The sequence below is a fragment of the Panulirus ornatus genome, chromosome 17 (genome assembly GCF_036320965.1).
Source record: "Panulirus ornatus isolate Po-2019 chromosome 17, ASM3632096v1, whole genome shotgun sequence".
In the NCBI taxonomy this organism is placed as follows: Eukaryota; Metazoa; Arthropoda; class Malacostraca; order Decapoda; family Palinuridae; genus Panulirus; species Panulirus ornatus.
Window position 1 is genome coordinate 21,646,454 of NC_092240.1, and position 21,123 is coordinate 21,667,576.

At 39.7% G+C, this 21,123-nt stretch overlaps 1 protein-coding gene across 5 annotated transcripts in view; it reads right to left on the reverse strand.

Annotated features, from left to right (window-relative positions):
• Nucleotides 1-21,123, reverse strand: part of LOC139754617 (WASH complex subunit 1-like) — a 98,365-nt gene continuing 77,242 nt past the window's right edge. For all 5 annotated transcript variants that reach the window (XM_071672073.1, XM_071672076.1, XM_071672074.1 and 2 more), the window contains 3 exons: nt 18,245-18,373; nt 18,063-18,134; nt 1-7,889 (listed from right to left, as the gene is read on the reverse strand). In XM_071672073.1, coding sequence (XP_071528174.1) covers nt 7,719-7,889; nt 18,063-18,134; nt 18,245-18,373 — 372 coding nt within the window. In that variant the 3' untranslated portion in view covers nt 1-7,718. The remainder of the gene's footprint in view (nt 7,890-18,062; nt 18,135-18,244; nt 18,374-21,123) is intronic.

Sequence of the window (21,123 nt, forward strand, 5' to 3'; positions counted from 1 at the left end):
TATGGTTTATAAACTTTATAAATCACTATTAGTGCCACCTTAAATATCTTCCAGTATCAGATTTCAGTAAACAATTTCTTACATCTGAGGCAGAGTGACACAGTGTAGGTTTTCAAGGTAACTATCAACTCTAAAATGCTTTTCATTAAATATTGAAGATAACACCCTTCAGCTAACAATGAAATGATTCCAAATCTAGGTGCACAATCTACTTTCTGCACCCAGACAAAGAAGACTTGAAGGACAAATTCAAATTTCTATCAATTTGGGTAAGCTAGACCCTGAAATGAACAGCTGTGTTACTACAACAAGCTATCATGACTCCATAATAATTGTTTTTCATGGACAAAGAAATCTTTTCCATTAGAAGGAATAGCATGGTAAAAGCTCGAAGGCATATGGATAATAAAGAAGGCGTACCATATGAAAGAGTAATAAGATTTGAATATTCCCAACCTGGATCACCTGACTCTAAGCTTAAGCACTAGCTGACTGCCAGAAAAGTTCTGGCTACGGAAAAGCAAGGTCCACCAGCACACATCACCAGGGTGGTTGGGTGATATGCAAATGTGTCCTTCAAGCCTTCTGTCTCTGAGTGCTGAAATCAATATCCTTATGGGCAGTCCAATGATTACTTACTGTGCATTCTGTAAAACATATGGGCATTAGCTTTTTCTATATCGATGTTTCAATATGCAACATTTTAAGGCCCATCTTGATTCCACTAACCCTTGCTTGCTCAAGACAGTGATCTAATATGACTGTGGACGGTATTATTCAAGAAAATGAAGAGCTCAAGCCAAAAATTCAATGACAACTTTCTAATTAGCTGGGATTCTTGTTTTAGTGTCAAGCTTCAAAGCATATGTCTTTTCAGAAAAGCTCACTTATAGAACAGAAGCTCATAAGATGATCAAACAGATGAAATCAGATAAATAAATGATGCAGTACACAAGTTCATGCTAGTATATTTGAAGGTGCTGACAACCCTAGATAACATTATTACCTTAATTCATCAAAATGGACAATTTAATTTTCATGTATGTTTATATAGTAATAAGTCTGGCAAAGCTCCCTGATTTAATGTCAAAGAAACAATACCTCAGCCATTATTCTAAGATTACTGTACCTGAAACAACTTACATTTAGAACAAAACATTTCAATAACTTTGATGAGCTTTGACAAAATATCACTGATTCAAATAGCTGCATAACAAGGGGCAAGTATATATATATATCCCTGGGGATAGGGTAGAAAGAATACTTCCCACATATTCCCTGCATGTCATAGAAGGCGACTGAAAGGGAAGGGAATGGGGGACTGGAAATCCTCCCCTCTCGTTTTTTAATTTTCTAAAAGAAGGAACAGAGAAGGGGGCCAAGTGGGGATATTCCCTAAAAGGCTCAGTCCTCTGCTCTTAACACTACCTCGTTAACATGGGAAATGGGGAATAGTATGAAAATATAAATTCATTTATATAGTATACTTTGTCGCTGTCTCCCGCGTTAGCGAGGTAGTGCAAGGAAACAGACAAAAGAACGGCCTAACCCACCCACATATACATATATATACATAAACACCCACACATGCACATATACATACCTATACATTTCAACGTATACATACATATACATACACAGACATATACATATATACACATGTACATATTCATACGTGCTGCCTTCATCCATTCCCGATGCCTCCCCGCCACACATGAAATGGCACCCCCCCAAGTGTGTGTGGGGTAGCGCTAGGAAAAGACAACAAAGGCCACATTCATTCACACTCAGTCTCTAGCTGTCATGTGTAATGCACCAAAACCACAGCTCCCTTTCCATATCCAGGCCCCACAAAACTTTCCATGGTTTACCCCAGATGCTTCACACGCCCTGGTTCAATCCACTGACAGCAAGTCAACCCCGGTATACCAAAGCATTCCAATTCACTCTATTCCTTGCACATCTTTCACCCTCTTTTTTCACTCCATCCTTCCACCTCCAATTTGGTCTCCCACTTCTCCTTGTTCCCTCCACCTCTGACATATATCCTCTTTGTCAATCTTTCCTCACTCATTCTCTCCATGTGACCAAACTCATTTCAGTACACCCTTTTCTGCTCTCTCAACCACACTCTTTTTATTACCACACATCTCTCTTACCCTTTCATTACTGGATCAAACCACCTTTCACCACATATTGTCCTCAAACATCTCATTTCCAACACATCCACCCTCCTCCGTACAACCCTATCTATACTACAGCCCACGCCTCGCAACCATATAACATTGTTGGAACCACTATTCTTTCAAACATAACCATTTTTGCTTTCCGAGATAATGTTCTCGCCTTCCACACATTTTTCAATGCTCCCAGAACTTTCGCCCCCTTCCCTCTGCTTCCATGGTTCCATCCGCTGCCAAATCCACTCCCAGATATCTAAAACACTTCACTTCCTCCAGTTTTTCTCCATTCAAACTTACCTCCCAATTGACTTGTCCTTCAACCTACTATCTCTAATAACCTTGCTCTTATTCACATTTACTCTCAGCTTTCTTCTTTCGCACACTTTACCAAACTCAGTCACCAGCTTCTGCAGCTTCTCACCCGAAATCAGCTACCAGCGCTGTATCATCAGCGAACAACAACTGATTCACTTCCCAAGTCCTCTCATCCACAACAGGCTGCATACGTGCCCCTCTCCAAAACTCTTGCATTCACCTCCCTAACAACCCCATCCATAAACAAATTAAACAACCATGGAGACATCACGCACCCCTGCCGCAAACCGACATTCACTGAGAACCAATCACTTTCCTCTCTTCCTACTTGTACACATGCCTTACATCCTCGATAATATCTCTTCACTGCTTCTAGCAACTTGCCTCCCACACCATATACTCTTAATACCTTCCACAGACCATCTCTATCAACTCTTATTGTATGCCTCCTCCAGATCCATAAATGCTACATACAAGTCCATTTGTTTTTCTAAGTTTTTCTCACATACATCCTTCAGAGCAAACACCTGATCCACACATCCTCTACCACTTCTGAAACCACACTGCTCTTCCCCAATCTGATGCTCTGTAAATGCCTTCACCCTCTCAATCAGTTCCCTCCCATATAATTTCCCAGGAATACTCAACAAACTTATACCTCTGTAATTTGAACACACCTTTATTCCCTTTGCCTTTGTACAATGGCACTATACATGCATTCTGCCAATCCTCAGGCACTTCACCATGAGCCATACATACATTGAATATCCTCACCAACCAGTCAACAATGCAGTCACCCCCCTTTTTAATAAATTCCACTGCAATACCATCCAATTCCACTGCCTTGCCAGCTTTCATCTTCTGCAAAGCTTTCACTACCTCTTCTCTGTTTACCAAATCATTCTCCCTGACCCTCTCACTTCGCACACCACCTCGACCAGAACACCCTATATCTGCCACTCAAACACATTCAACAAACCTTCAAAATACTCACTCCATCTCCTTCTCACATCACCACTACTTGTCATTACCTCCCCATTAGCCCCCTTCATCGACATTCCCATTCATTCTCTTGTCTTATGCACTTTATTTACCTCCTTCAAACATCCTTTTATTCTCCCTAAAATTCAATGATACTCTGTGACCCCAACTCTCATTTGCCCTCTTTTTCACCTCTTGCACTTTTCTCTTGACCTCCTGCCTCATTCTTTTATACATCTCCCAGTGTAAATGTGTGTGGATGTGACCAAGATGAGAAAAATGGAGAGATAGGTAGTATGTTTGAGGAAAGGAACTTGGATGTTTTGGCTCTGAGTGAAACGAAGCTCAAGGGTAAAGGGGAAGAGTGGTTTGGAAATGTTTTGGGAGTAAAGTCAGGGATTGGTGAGAGGACAAGAGCAAAGGAAGGAGTAGCACTACTCCTGAAATAGGAGCTGTGGGAGTATGTGACAGAGTGTAAGAAAGTAAACTCTTGATTGATATGGATAAAACTGAAAGTGGATGGAGAGAGATGAGTTATTATTGGGGCCTATGCACCTGGGCATGAGAAGAAAGACCATGAGAGCCAAGTGTTTTGGGAGCAGCTGAATGAGCGTGTTAGCGGTTTTAATGCATGAGACCAGGTTATAGTGATGGGTGATTTGAATGCAAAGGTGAGTAAAGTGGCAGTTGAGGGAATAATTGGAGTACATGGGGTATTCAGTGTTGTAAATGGAAATGCTGAAGAGCTTGTAGATTCGTGTGCTGAAAAAGGACTGGTGATTAAGAATACCTGGTTTAAAAAGAGAGAGATACATGAGTAAACATATGTAAGTAGGAGAGACGGCCAGAGAGCATTGTTGGATTACGTGTTAATTGATAGGCACATGAAAGAGAGACTTCTGGATGTTAATGTGCTGAAAGGTGCATCTGGAGGGATGTCTGATCATTATCTTGTGGAGGCGAAGGTGAAGATCTGTAGAGGTTTTCAGAAAAGAAAAGAGAATGTTGGGGTGAAGAGAGTGTTGAGAGTAAGTGAGCTTGGAAAGGAGACTTGTGTGAGGAAGTACAAGGAGAGACTGAATGCAGAATGGAAAAAGGTGAGAGCAAAGAATGTAAGGGGAGTGGGGGAGACAGCAACAAAGTATATGTTTGAAGGAATAATGGTTCCAACAAAGTTATATGGTTGTGAGGTGTGGGCTATAGATAGAGTTGTGTGGAGGAGGGTGGATGTGCTGGAAATGAGATGTCTGAGAACAATATGTGGTGTGAGGTGGTTTGATCGAATAAGTAATGAAAGGGTAAGAGAGATGTATGGTAATAAAATGGAAGTTTATGTATATATACATATATATATATATATATATATATATATATATATATATATATATATATATATATATATATATATATAAACTTCCATACACGCACATATACATACATATTCATAGCAACATATACATACACATACACTGACATATACATACATATACACATGTGCATATTCATACTTACTTGCCTTTATCCATTCCTGTTGCTACCCTTCCCTACAGGAAGCAGGATCGTTACCCTTCACTTCAGTGAGGTAGAACCAAGCAAACAGACAAAAAGGCCACATTCATTTATTACTATCATTATCATATAACCAGAGAGACCCCTTTTCTAAGGGCTCCAGCTTTACAATTAGTGACAGAGAAAGGATGGACTCTTTCGGACTGATGATAGAATGTAGATGAAGGGGACTTTTCAGTTGTAACATAACAACAAGCAAGAGGATTCCAGTAATGTACATACATAATTTTTATACTGTCAGAGTTGTGGATGAATGGAATAAATCAAGTGATGAAACAATGTATGGTACACAGTAGTTTAGAAATTAAGAGTAAGCTATGTGATGAAACTCTGAATGGAGGCACTATATTAAATTCTAAAAAGTTTTGGAGTGATGATAGAATGTAGATGAAAGGGACTTTTCAGGTGTAACATAACGACAAGCAAGAGGATTCCAACAATGTACATACATACTTTTTATACTGTCAGAGTTGTGGATGAATGGAATAAACTAAGTGATGAAACTGAATTTATGGTACACAGTAGTTTAGAACTTAAAGGAGTAAGCTATACGATGAAACTGTGAATGGAGGCATTATATAAAAGTCTAAAAAGTTTTGATAAAGGAAGTGTTATAACTCCCTCTCTGTACTTGTCAAATAGGTAATTTCTGCCAGAAGCAGTAAAAGGTTTCTGTATAGCTGATAAGGATGTGTGTGAATGCAAGGAGGGTTTTAGGATTAAGAAATGGGTGTGAAGGAAGTGCTTTCTGTTTTCTTAGTTTTACAATATCTTTATACATGGAGCTGGAAGGGTATTTCTGTTTGTCAATACCAATACTGGCTGTTGTCTATTGTATATAGTTTTGAGGCTGAGTAGGCATAAGAATTATAGAATACTGAACATGAATTTGCATTAGTATGTAGAGTGGGCAAAGTGACTGGTGTCAGAGGAAATATGTATGGACTGTGAGAGGCTCAAAAAGCTTTGAGGGATAAGAAGAATAAGATACCAGAAAAGAGTTGAATGATATGCAGATGCTGGTGAGGAACCTGCTGATAAAGAAAATGTGCTTTTATGAGTGGTGAGGTCTAGCAGAGATGTTGGTTCAACCTTTTACTGTACTGAAAAACTGCAAATACAATATTGTACTGAAAAACTATAAATACCATATTGTAATGAAGCTGAGTCTTCCTATTATTTCCTTCTTACTATAGATGTAGCACAGAGGTTTGCAACCTTTATGAACTAGTCAGCCACTTTTAACTGAGTAGCTGCAACTGCCACAAGATATGTAAAATTCTAATTCACATGATTTAAACATGATATGAGCAATCAGAGTTTAGAACTATATTTTACATTTATATATACAGATCAAAAACTGAACCAGCACAATAAAAGGCTGTTTAAAACAGGTAACATAAACCTGTTTTTATTATACCAAATAAGATCTGATAAATAAGAGCCAATACAAAGGTTGATATGTTTGACATAATACTGTACTACAATTCTTTTAAAATCATTTTCCTTTCTTCCAAATATTTCCCTGTTTTGCTTAACTTTGTTTCTTGTTTACCCATAATGCAATTAATCAAATCAAACTTGATCAATTTCTCAAGCCACACATCACATATTTTATACATCATTCTACAGGCTACAGGAAAAAAAATCTGACCATATGCAGCAGCAAAATGGAGGGTTGCTGCCCTCCCATGTAGCATATATAAATGTCTCTTTCTCTCTCACCGAAACTCTATGGAGGTTGAACGCCAGACTGTATAGGTACTCTTAGCTTCCATGCGGATGAAGATATACCTAGCTCTCCCTGTCCATTGGGTAAATAGGGGTTGGGTAGGGTCAGGGTGGGGTTGTACCCCTAGGAACTTATGCCACAGGCACACTTTCCCAATTAAGGTAGACTTAGCTGTGCTAGCCCACAGGGCAGGTAAACAGCTTGTGTAAAGTAAGGAGAAAAGACATAGGAAGAAATGAGGCTAAGTGATATATGGTATAGGGAGAGGAGTGATTACAAAAAGTAAAGGATGAGGTTGTGGATTGGTATAGAGATGCTGAAAGGATGTATGTAAAAACAGTGATTGTGATAGTGAATATAAGTGAGAAGACCAACTTCTGAAGTAAGGATAGAATGTGATGGTTGTGTGAGTACAAATGGTGAAAAATGAAGAACAGTAATGAGATATTACAGTATCATAGTATCATATGTAGATCTCATATAAAAAAAACCTGCTGCTATGCAAGAAAATACATATAGAACATCTACAGATATATGAATGGAGTATAAGAGATGAAGGATATTGTAAACACAAATATAAGCATACACAGTATACTGTCTATCTTAAGGAATATAATACCCTCAGGGGTCAACAAGTTTGCAACATAATCTGGAAAATAATAAATATTACTACAAACTACAGATCTAGTTATTTGAATTAATCTTACTGACTGAAAGAGCTTTAATACCTTATTTGTCTAGTTAAGCTTTGTTGATAATCATATTTCTTCAGGAAAAGTATTACATTGTGTTCTAAATAAAACTATTAATGGGCAATAGGTCATAATTTAAGAAAAATGTGCATCATTTACCATGGTTAATGTGAGGTTGATGATAGTAAATGTATGATAAAAATTTATACAAAGGTGATACAGTAATCATTATAGCAAAAGAGCTTTTCACTCCCAGTCACCATCACTACCTTCCCCCTCATTGTCTGTGGTTTCATGTGCTAGAGGAGGTGGTGGTATAATAGCCGACATTTTCTCCATGGTTGACATACCTCCACTGCTATCTGTTGCTTTCGAATCCACAACATTAGCAACGTCTTTTTGAGTTCCAGAAATTCCCTGTTAAAATAATAATACACTGTTATTTACTTACAGACTTTGACTGTTGATGATTGTCAATTAAGTTTTGAAATATGATGAATAATTTTTCTACATCACCTGCTTGTAAACTATAAGGGAAACTCCAGGAGTTAGAAGCCTCTAACCACCCACCTTCTAGTGAGGTTAACTTCTCTCTCCCTTCAAAAAACACAAAGAGCAGTGACAGCAATAGCTTGTTTTTCGACTATCCCCTCCAATCATCAGCTGCCTACCAGGTGGCTGCCAGACTGCACCAAGCAAACTATCTCATAATTCTTAGAACAAAGGTGTCACACCAACAGTGACCACTGTCAAATAAGAGAATGTTTTTCAAAAAAGGGGGTAAGTTGAGCAGGAAACAAAAGTATGAAACATTCGCTGAAGGAAAACAGCCTTACGTCTTCAAAATAACTTTTCTCTCCAGGGTTTGTTTATACCATGATCTATGATACCATAACAACATCAAGGTGGAGGGTTATAGAAAAGACTTAATAACTCAGAGAAAGATGACAATGAACTTATCCAAAGGATATCCTGTGTCACATTATTAATCTTGTACCTTGCAACTCCTAAAGGACTGACCTTTGGTGTCTAGACAAGAGTATGGTACAGAGAAAACTCCTTCAGGAAAGCTCCCTGTAGAAAAGCTAGTGGAAGTAACTTCCCGATATGGCTCTAACAAAAAGACCAGGTTGGATCAACAAAACCAATCTTTAATCCAAACAAAACAGTCCCTTGGAGAAGGGATTCAAACTGCCTGAGCAAACCAGAAAGTAGAGCAGTCCCCTTGCTAATCTCAGATCTCAAGGCATACTTCCACAACAGTTTTCAGCTTAAAGGTATTCAAAGCATATATACTTGACTTCCAAAACCCCATGTTAGAAAATCTTAACCCAAGACAAATTATTCTTACAAATACAGTTTTTGTGGCTGGATAGGCTGAAAATTCCTTAACTTTTAACAGCATCAAGACCTTTACTATCCTTCTACTTAGACTGAAAAAAAGAGAGAAGAAATTTCAGGTAGGTCCCAAACAAGTTAATTCTAAAACCCTTAACATCAGGAACCAAAGGTACTCATTTCAGATTTACAAGTAAAATGCTGAAGAAAGTTTCAGAAATCCCAGAATATTCTAAATCACTAGGAATAGAAGAAAAGGCTCCAAGACTGACTGATATTATGGTATCTGACTAAATATGTATAAATATGTATGAGCATTACGAGGCAAGGAATTGTCCCATGCTTACTTTTCTGGCTCAGGCTTAAATGAGTGAGTAAATCTATAATTTCAAGTTCTAAACCTTGTTGATTAGATACTGAATGCCCTACCCTCTGTAGGGTAGTCTAGTAACTCTTCTGGAAACAGTTGAGGGGACTGCATAACTGAAGTTCTGGCACCATGAATTTCTTTCTCACTTAGGGTTTAATTAAAAACTCACTAACCCTGAGAAGCCAAACAATTTTTGGGGAGAACTTTCTAAAGATTTACTGAGCAGAATTAGATCCACTTTCAACAGTTCCACACCACAACTAGAGCCACTGTCCCTTGTAGAACAATGGAGAAACACTGGTTGGTAAAAGGGTATCCATTTATAGATGAAGTCTACCTGCTGTCTCACCCTACAACAAATGATCCAGTTGATTACCTATCTCAGTGTTATCATGGACACAAACCTTGACAAGGTGCAGACCCGTACTCTGCAAACTCCTTGAGGGTTGGATAAACTTTGACTATTAGTAATTAGCCTTGGTCCCTATAAAGGAAGGAGGTTTTTCCCCTCAAGATGGACTGAATGGTAAAGGTGACATTAAGTGCCCATCATTCCCGAACTGTTTGTGCAACTGCCAGCTGAAAGGGCTTACAGTAAGGCTTATTTCGAAAAATTCCTCCTATACAGATGGTGGAGGAATCGAAGCCCTCATGTTCCCTATTTGCAATGATTTAGAGTGAATTATCTCCCAACTTACCACTCTTCTAATATTTGGGATTTGTTTTCCACCTCTACTCCATCACACTATAAATACACAATCACACCCCCAAGAGGTTCATCTGATGACACTCTCATAAATGTATCTATTCTAATGGAACCTTCCCCTCCAGCAGCCCCTTCTAAGTGTAAATTCTGGCACCTCAACAAAGCTGACAGGAATAACTTGCATAACTTCTTTTCTGACTTTCTTGGGTCTTGGGTAAATTACTTTCTCTTAGGCAGTGAAGCTTCTGTCTCTGCCAAATGCATAGCAAAGGTTATTCTTGCAGGAATGGAAGCATTTATCCCCTCTTCCTCCAATCCATGGTTAAACCATTCCTGTTCTGAGGCCATTCAGGCAAGGGGTTGGGTATAACTGGCTTGGAAAACTCTCCTCCCTCTGGTTCCCATTCAGCTTTTATCACTGCCTGTAATCACTGCAAGCATGTCACCTGTGAGGGGAAGCATTCCTTTGTTCGAAGGAAGTGCAATAAGCTCTCCTCTTCATCCACTTAGAGGCCTTTCTGGTCTTTAGCAAAGGTCATTTCTAACAACTTCTGTCACTCTACCTTTTCTTCACTTTTCCAATCAGACGTACCGGTACTATAGCTGTCTACCCCATAGAAAAAGCAACTCTCTTTGGTTCCTGTTTCTCCTACAACTCCACCGTAAATGACTAACATTCCTTCACCCCAAGACACCCCTCTTAATAATCCTATGCCTCTTACCGTAATCTCTTCAGACTGTCTGAAAAGCACTTCTTTCTCTGGACACAAGACATGCTTATGGTCCAGATGGCATCCATCCCCATGCATAAAAGAGTGTGCCTCTGGTTTTGCTCCTGTGCTTGCTCATCTGTTCTATTTATTCATATTGATTATACTTTGTCGCTGTCTCCCGCGTTAGCGAGGTAGCGGAAGGAAACAGATGAAAGAATGGCCTAACCCACCCACATACACATGTATATACATCCACGTCCACACACAGCACATATACATATGTATACATCTCAAGGCATACATATATAAACACACACAGACATATACATATATACACATGTACATAATTCATACTGTCTGCTCTTATTCATTACTGTCGCCACCCCGTCACACATGAAATAACAACCCCCTCCCCCCGCATGTGCGCGAGGTAGTGCTAGGAAAAGACAACAAAAGCCACATTTGTTCACACTCAGTCTCTAGCTGTTATGTATAATGCACCAAAACCACAGCTCACTTTCACATCCAGGCCCCACAAAACTTTCCATGGTTTACCCCAGACGCTTCACATGCCCTGGTTCAATCCACTGACAGCACGGCGACCCGGGTATACCACATCATTCCAATTCACTCTATTCCTTGCACGCCTTTCACCCTCCTGCATGTTCAGGCCCCGCTCACTCAAAATCTTTTTCACTCCATCTTTCCACCTCCAATTTGGTCTCCCACTTCTCCTCGTTCCCTCCACCTCTGACGCATATATCCTCTTTGTCAATCTTTCCTCACTCATTCTCTCCAAGTGACCAAACCATTTCAAAACACCCTCTTCTGCTCTCTCAACCACACTCTTTTTATTACCACACATCTCTCTTACCCTTTCATTACTCACTCAATCCAACCACCTCACACCACATACTGTCCTCAAACATCTCATTTCCAGCACATCCACCCTCCTCTGCACAACTCTATCAATAGCCCATGCCTCGTAACCATATAACATTGTTGGAACCACTATTCCTTCAAACATACCCATTTTTGCTTTCCAAGATAACATTCTCGACTCCCACACATTTTTCAACGCTCCCAGAACTTTCGCCCCCTCCCATACACTATGATTCACTTCCATTTCCATGGTTCCATCCACTGCCAAATCCACTCCTAGATATCTAAAACACTTCACTTCCTCCAGTTTTTCTCCATTCAAATTTACCTCTCAATTGACTTGTCCCTCAACCCTACTGTACCTAATAACCTTGCTCTTATTCACATTTACTCTCAGCTTTCTTCTTTCACACACTTTACCAAACTCAGTCACAAACTTCTGCAGTTTCTCACCCGAATCAGCCACCAGTGCTGTATCATCAGCGAACAACAACTGACTCACTTCCCAAGCTCTCTCATCCACAACAGACTGCATACTTGCCCCTCTTTCCAAAACTCTTGCATTCACCTACCTAACAACCCCATCCATAAACAAATTAAACAACCATGGAGACATCATGCATCCCTGCCGCAAACCAACATTCACTGAGAACCAATCACTTTCCTCTCTTCCTCCTGCTCGTACACATGCCTTACATCCTCGATAAAAACTTTTCACTGCTTCTAACAACTTACCTCCCACACCATATATTCTTAATACCTTCCACAGAGTATCTCTATCAACTCTATCATATGCCTTCTCCAGATCCATAAATGCTACATGCAAATCCATTTGCTTTTCTAAGTATTTCTCATGTTCATTCTTCAAAGCAAACACTTGATCCACATATCCTCTACCACTTCAGAAACCACACTGCTCTTCCCCAATCTGATGCTCTGTACATGCCTTCACCCTCTCAATCAATACCCTTCCATATAATTTCCCAGGAATACTCAACAAACTTATACCTCTGTAATTTGAGCACTCATTCTTATCCCCTTTGCCTTCGTACAATGGCACTATGCAAGCATTCCGCCAGTCACCTACATACATTAAATAACCTTACCAACCAGTCAACAATACAGTCACCCCTTTTTTAATAAATTCCACTGCAATACCATCCAAACCTGCTGCCTTGCCGGCTTTCATCTTCTGCAAAGCTTTTACTACCTCTTCTCTGTTTACCAAATCATTCTCCCTCACCCTCTCACTTTGCACACCACCTCGACAAAAGCACCCTATATCTGCCACTCTATCATCAAACACATTCAACAAACCTTCAAAATACTTACTCCAACTCCTTCTCACATCACCACTACTTGTTATCACCTCCCCATTAGCCCCCTTCACTGATGTCCCCATTTGTTCCCTTGTCTGAAGCACTTTATTTACTTCCTTCCAAAACATCTTTTTATTCTCCCTAAAATTTAATGATACTCTCTCACCCCGACTCTTATTTGCCCTCTTTTTCGCCTCTTGCACCTTTCATTTGACCTCCTGCCTCTTTCTTTTATACATCTCCCAGTCATTTGCATTATTTCCCTGCAAAAATCATCCAAATGCCTCTCTCTTCTCTTTCACTAATAATCTTACTTCATTCCACCACTCACTACTCTTTCTAATCTGCCCACCTCCCATGCTTCTCATGCCACAAGCATCTTTTGCACAAGCCATCACTGCTTCCCTAAATACATTCCATTCCTCCCCTACTCCCCTTATGTCCTTTGTTCTCACCTTTTTCCATTCTGTACTCAGTCTCTCCTGGTACTTCCTCACACAAGTCTCCTTCCCAAGCTCACTTACTCTCTTCATCCCAACATTCTCTCTTCTTTTCTGAAAACCTCTACAAATCTTCACCTTCACAAGATAATGATCAGACATCCCTCCACTTGCACCTCTCAGCACATTAACATCCAAAAGTCTCTCTTTTGTGCACCTATCAATTAACACATAATCCAATAACGCTCTCTGGACATCTCTCCTACTTACATATGTATACTTATGAATATCTCTCTTTTTAAACAAGGTATTCTCAGTCACCAACCCTTTTTCAGCACATAAATCTACAAGCTCTTCACCATTTCCATTTACAACATTGAACACCCAATGTACACCAATTATTCCCTCAACTGCCACATTACTCACCTTTGCATTCAAATCACCCATCACTATAACCCGGTCTCGTGCATCAACACTACTAACACACTCACTCAGCTGCTCCTAAAACACTTGCCTCTCATAATCTTTCTTCTCATGCCCAGGTGCATATGCACCTCTCTCTCCATCCACTTTCAGTTTTATCCATATCAATCTAGAGTTTACTTTCTTACACTCTATCACATACTCCCACCACTCCTGTTTCAGGAGTAGTGCTACTCCTTCCCTTGCTCTTGTCCTCTCACTAACCCCTGACTTTACTCCCAAGACATTCCCAAACCACTCTTCCCCTTTACCCTTGAGCTTCGTTTCACTTAAAGCCAAAACATCTAGGTTCCTTTCCTCAAACATATACCTATCTCTCCTTTTTTCTCGTCTTGGTTACATCCACACACATTTAGACACCCCAATCTGAGCCTTCGAGGAGGATGAGCACTCCCCACATGACTCCTTCTTCTGTTTCCCCATTTAGAAAGTTAAAATACAAGGAGGGGAGGGTTTCTAGCCCCCCCGCTCCCGTCGCCTTTAGTGGGAAGTATTCTTTCTCCTTCTTCTTGGAAGCATGCATTAATACATCCCATCCCTAAGAAGGGTGACCGTTCTAACCATTCTAACCATCATCCTATTGCTTTGACATCTACCCTTTCCAAAGTCTTTGAATCCCTCCTCAACTCCCATATCCTTAGACACCTTGAAAATCAGTCTTCTCTCTGATCACCAGTATGGCTTCCATAAGGTGGGATCCACTGGTTATATTCTTTCCTATCTTACTAATGTCTGGTCATTATCCTTGAAAGACTTAGGGGAGTCATGTATAGTTGCTCTTGATATATCTAAGGCTTTTGACAGAGTGTGGCATCGCAGTCTCATCTCTAAGCTCTCCTCTTTTGGCTTCCTCACTTTGCTCCTTTATATTTAGCTTCCTCTCCACCTGATCTATCTCTATGGTTGTTGATGGATCAACCTCCCTTTTTTCTCCACCAGCAGTAGTGTCCCTCAAGATTCTGTCCTATCCCCTAAGAATATTTTTTTTCAACAATTTTCTCTCCACGACTCAACACTGCATTCATCTACATCCTTCAATTCTGCTCCCTCTTCTCTCACTCAATCTGCATCTCATCTTGACAGCTTCCTCAATAAACTCAGATTTGGACAGGATATCTCAGTGAGGTACACAAAATCTTATCATGTTTGATACCTCCAAGACACAATTTCTACCCATCTCTCATTCAAAATTTCCCCACAACTCTCATTTCTCCTTTGATGGTTCTGTTATTCCATCTTTTGACTCAATGAACATACTTGTAATTACTGTAACATCCACTCTCTTGGAAACCCCACATTATAGGAATAATAAGTCTGCCTCTAAGAAACTGGGTCTTCTGTTTAGATGTTGAAAATTCTTATGATCAGTTGCTCCATTAATACAAGGAATTAATTCATCCTTGTATGGAGTAGTGCTCTCACATTTGGGGTGGTTCCAGCTCTGCATCCTAACTTGAGAGAGTTGTTGAAAGTGGTCCAACTTATAAACTGTCCCAGGCTAACTTCTAAACGTGACCCCCTTGCCCTTCGCTGCAATGTTGATGCACTTCCCCTATTCTATAGGTAATACTTTGGTTTTTGCTCCTGCGAGTTGGTTGCTTTTGGGCTCACACCACTAGCTAGACCATGTAATACTTGGCAAGCTGCTGTGTTACATGATTATTGTGAGGCCATCAGCAACTCAATGGTGGGCCATTTGATGCCTGCTTCTTTCCCCTACATGTCGAAGCTTTGAAACTCTCTACCTTCTCATGTCTCCCAATATCTATGACTTGGCACCTTTCAAATGATAGGTTTTTCTTTTCTTCTAAAATTCGTAAATACTTTCCCTTGTCTTTTCTTTTTCCATCTCATAATTTTCTCTATATTTCAATTAAGGCCCGGTCTTGAAGAAGACTTTTGTCCGTGACTGGAGCCTTCAAAAAAGAAAACAAAATAGGAATCTAACAAGGACATGACTGAAGCTATCTCCTGCTCATCCATATGATGAGAAAGAAAGTGTATACAGGTACACCACCGAATTCCCAACAACTGATGGTTTGGCACCTACTTTAGTCCAGATGAAACTGCATGAGGTAACCTGAAATTACTGCGGCTACCAGACTAGTTTACTGGGCGGCCACAGATGGCGTTGTGTGTAGGGTGTGCTTATTTACATTCTTCACACTGCACTCATTGGTGGTGATACTGCAATTCTGTGAGAGTCTTAGCTTATTTAACTTAAATTTAACCCTAGCTATGGCTTCTAAGACATACAAGAGTGTCAGTCGTGGTGACAGTCGTAAACACCAGTCCATATCAATCCAAGATAAATAAGAACTGTTGTAAAAAAAATGGACTGTGGTGTTTTTGTGCATAAGCTGTGTGACATCTACAGTATTGGCTCATCAACTCCATATGACATAAAGAAGCAAAGGGAGAAAATAATGAAATTCTATGCAGACAGCGATTCCAAGAAGCAAATTTATGATTAGAAAAACAATGAAAGATGGTAAGAGTAGTGAGTATGATAAAGTGATGATGGAATGGTTTCGACAGCATTGGAGTGATAGAGTAGACTTGTCAGGTAGCATGATCATGGACCAGGATAAGTTGTTCAATAAAGAACTTAAATTACAACATGATCGTGACTATAGTGAAAGATGGCTTCAGAGATTCAAGAAGTGTCACGGAATTTCCATGAATAAAGTGTGTGGAGAAAATCAGTCTGCAAACCATGAAGGGGCTGCCGAGTGTGTGGATGAATTTGTGAAACTCGTAGCTGACAAGCACCTCAGTCCTGAGCAGGAGTATAATGCAGATGAAACTGCATTATTTCATTTATTTATCTAATCTATTTAATATTTGTTCATTTAAATTCCTAGCAGTCCATGGTATACTTTCGACACATGGGAGATGTATAATTAGTGGGTTACAGGTGTGTTGATGAATTATTATTTTGTGACCACAGCTGGTTTGGCGAAATGGTTAATCCGACAAGGCTATGAAACCAAGAGTGTCAGAATATCGGTGGTGTACATGTATAAAGAACTAATCCTCTAGTTGTTCCAACTGTCTACTTAATATTTCCTACCCATAGCCTTAAACAGTAAGAAGGTGGCAGGTGAAATGTCCATGAGTCAGACTTTCAAAAACCTTAAGAGGAGCAGACCCCCCAACTCAGAGGAAGCTTGTTTTCACTATATTGTGACAATTTAGGAAACACTTTCAAAACAAGCACTCTAATAAGGAACTGTTTTGAATGGAAATCTAGCATATTCTGTTACTGCTTCAACAGGATCAATTAAAGGCAATTATCTTGTGTCCAGTAAGAGCTTAAATGTGAGTACTGTTACTCTTCATACCAGAAAATTAGGTTAACAGCACATACTAGTACTGCCTTGCTGCAGTCGGGAGTAAAGGCATCCCCAACTTCATGGCTCGTCCTTGCACTTCTCAGGGGTCCTTGGACTGAATGGCACTGTATTTACCATAAAAGGTCTAGACAATCTAGTTCTACAGATTTTGGAAAGCCTTACTGGGAAAGGAAGAACACTGAAGTGGACTGAAGGATCAGCAACTAGCCTTCCTGTAGAGACAAGAAACAGCCCGCCTTCTACATTCCTGTCCTAACTTCATTAAAATTAACAGGGATTCTCTACACTAGATAGAAAAGTTCTAAAGAGATATGTACAAGTTTAACTACACAATATTCCTTAGAAATAATGATAAAATATCTGTAGGGATTTCTTGAATGATAAGTAACAAAGAAGAATCTCCATCGACCAACTGGAATTCTCCATTCTACACCCAGTGTATTGGCTTTGGGGCTGGTCAAAGGCATCTAAAAGGTTCAAGGTGAGGATACGTTCTGATGTCCCAGTCTTTTGAAGCCACACATCCTCAACTACACCTGAATTTACATTATTCCTCCCCAGTCTAAAGTTCTGGGCATGCTACCAATCTCTTAATCACCACTATTCCATATAACTTACCAGGTAGACTCAACAAACTAATTTCACTATAATTTGAACACTCATCATTATCTCTTTCATTTTATAAAATATGAGGCAAAGAGAATGAAAAGTATGTCAACCAGTGGGCAATACCATCATCACAGTGTAAAGGTTACTGATTAGCAGATGGGCAGACCTGGACTGAGCTGAAGGCCACAGATATTGTTTAGGAGGCTTAAGAAGGGTGAGAGGCTTTTACCTCACCAGAGAGCAAGGGGGATGGAGGTTTCTATCCTCAGGGATCTTAAAAATTCTTTCAAAACTAATTGGACAAACTAGCCCTGGAGAAAATAAGCTAATTCTAACACAAATCATTATCACATTATAGACATGCCTTAACTTACTTTCCGTCGCTGTGAGAGTCGGTTAAACAAATCAGTCATGAGGTCTCCTGCTGGGGCTCCTGCTGTTGTCACCTGAAATGTATTACATTAAAACTTTAAGAATCTCTAATCAATCTTAAATACAGTAGGAGGAATAGCTATGAAGATCAAAACAATAATTATATTTCATACTTCTGACTTACCTCTTTTTTCTTGGTCTCTCTTTTGCGATCCTTGCTTTTCTTTAGTACTGCTTTTCCAGCACCCCCTGCTGCCTGGATAGCTTTCATTAGCTCACTACGAGCATCTGATATCACAGCAGACGGTACACCCTATAAAACATTAAATTTGTTTCATTACTGGACAAGCAAAAAAATTTTCAACTACTCAAAGAATTACATACCACCACCTGAGGTTTCTGCCATGTATGAAATTAAAGACATTCAAACTCCAATTAACAGAAAGTAATACCGTGGAAAAATGAAGGGAAAATAAAAGGACAGAATATGGGAGCATCTCTTGAAAAAGGAATCTCCATATGTTGCATTTCATAGGTTCTCCTCCAACCTTGCCAACTTTGTTTTTTGCTATATTCTAAATCATATTCAACTCCTCCCCATACATTCATGCAGAAAACTATTAGAAAAGAGCAGAAAAACACAAGAGGAATTGTTTTAGGTCCCAGGGTCTTGTAGGCCTATCAAGAAGTGCTTAATATACTAATCCTCCAAACTCACTCCAACCATCACCTGCACGTCATCTGAGAGTCTAGGGAAAAACTTCTGCAACATCCTTGCCTCCATCACCTCCTGCCACCAGAGATCTCTTGTCCCTGAGTTGTAGTTTATCCCCATAATCACATCAAGCTCATCCAAACTCATATATACTACTATAAGACCACCCCTATTCTAACCAGTTAACATTTCTAACAACCCATAATATTTGTTTAAAGACTGTCAGTTTGAAAACTTTCCTACTTTAGCAGCCCTAGTGCTTTTACTTGATGAGTACATGCCCTATTAGCAGGTTTCATTTCAAGTTTCATTTATTTGATGCTGTACCTCACTTGATTTTCCTCTCATTAGGTATGTTAATGTTCTCTTTTCTTATAAATTTGCTGGTGTGCCCTTGTCTGGTGGTTTTGTAAACTTATGTGGCACATTCATATTTTTCTCCATTGTTCCTATGCCCTTGTGTTCATACTCAGCCTTCTCCTCTTTCCTTAGGACAATTCAATAGCTCTTGCTATGGCCTTCCTTTTTGACAAATAATTTTCTTGTGTCAATACATTTTTACAGACTTGGAGATTGGCAGAAACTGAAACGTTATCATTAAATCATTAACTGCTGATGCGTCATATATGGTCCAGGCTGCCTCCAGTAGTTGAATGCAAGGGTGCCATCTAGGGCATTTAAAACACTTGGGCATAGGAAACAGTGGTGTAAGAGGCAAGAAACAATTAAAGGCCTTTTTTGTCATTTTTCCTGGTGCTACCTCACTGACACGGGGGCAATGCCGTTTTCTGCCCTGGAAATGGATGAAGGCAAGCATGTATGAATTTGTGCATATGTATATATGTATATGTCTGTGTATGTATATGTGTATATGTTGATATGTATGTGTATGGGTATGTGTGTTTATGTATATATACAGGTACACCAAATTTCCAGCAACTGATGGTTCAGCACCTCCTTTAGTCTGGACAAAATTATGTGAGGGAACTTACCATGTTCACCAGACTAGTTTACTGGGTGGCCACAGATGGCATTGTGTGTAGGGCATGCTTATTTACATTCTTTACACTGCACTTGTTGGTGGTGATACTGCAATTCTGTGAGATTCTTAGCTTATTTTGCTTAAATTCAACCCTAGCTATGGCTTCTAAGACATATGAGAGTATCAGTCATGGTGTCAAACATAAGCACCAGTCCATATCGATCCACGATAAAGTAGAACTGCTGAAAAAAATAGACCGTGGTGTTTAGGCGCATAAGCTGTGCGACATTTACAGTATTGGTTCATCAACTGTTTATGATAAGAAGCAAAGGGAGAAAATATTGAAATTCTATGCAGACAGAGATTCCAAGAAGCAAATGACAATTAGAAAAATTATGAAAGATGGTAAGAGTACTAAGCACGATCAAGTGATGATGGAATGGTTTCGACAATGTCAGAGTGATGGAGTGGACTTGTCAGGTAGCATGATAATGGACCAGGCTAAGTTGTTCCATAAAGAACTTAAATCACAACATGGGCATGACTATTGTGAATGTTGGCTTCAAAGATTCAAGAAGCATCATGGAATTTCCATGAATAAAGTGTGCAGAGAAAAGCGGTCTGCAAACCATGAAGGAGCAGCCGAGTATGTGGACAAATTTGTGAAATTCGTAGCTGATGGCACCTCAGTCCTGAGTAGGTGTATGATGCAGACGAAACTGCATTATTCCGTTGATGCACACCTTGGAAAACACTAACAACAGAAGACAAAGAAAATCCCACAGGATTCAAACAATCTAAGGACAGACTTACAATCTTAGGGTGCTCAAACATTTAATATTTGTTTGATTTAAACTTCTGGCAGTCCATGGTATACTTTAGACACATGGGAGATGTATAATTAGTAGGTTACAGGTCTGTTGATGAATTATCATTACATGACCACGTTGGTCTGGCAAAATGGTTAATCCAGTAAGGCTTTGGGACCAAGAGTGCCAGAAAATTAGGTTGTATACCTGTATATGTGTATATGAGTGGTTAAGGAGGTCAAAAGTTTTGGAAAGAGGGGCGAGCATGTAGTCTGCTGAAGAGGGGAGGGCCTAGGGAGTGAGTCAGTTGTTGTTTGCTGATGATACAGCTCTGGTGGCTGATTTGTGGGAGCAACTGCAGAAGTTGGTGACTGAGTTTTGAAAAGTGTGTGAAGGGAGAAAGTTGAGAGTAAATGTGAATAAGAGCAAGGTTATTAGGTTCACTAGGGTTGAGGGACAAGTAAACTGGGATGTAAGTCTGAATGGAGAAAAACTGGAGGAAGTGAAATGTTTTACGTATCTGGGAATGGACTTAGCAGCAAATGGAACTATGGAAG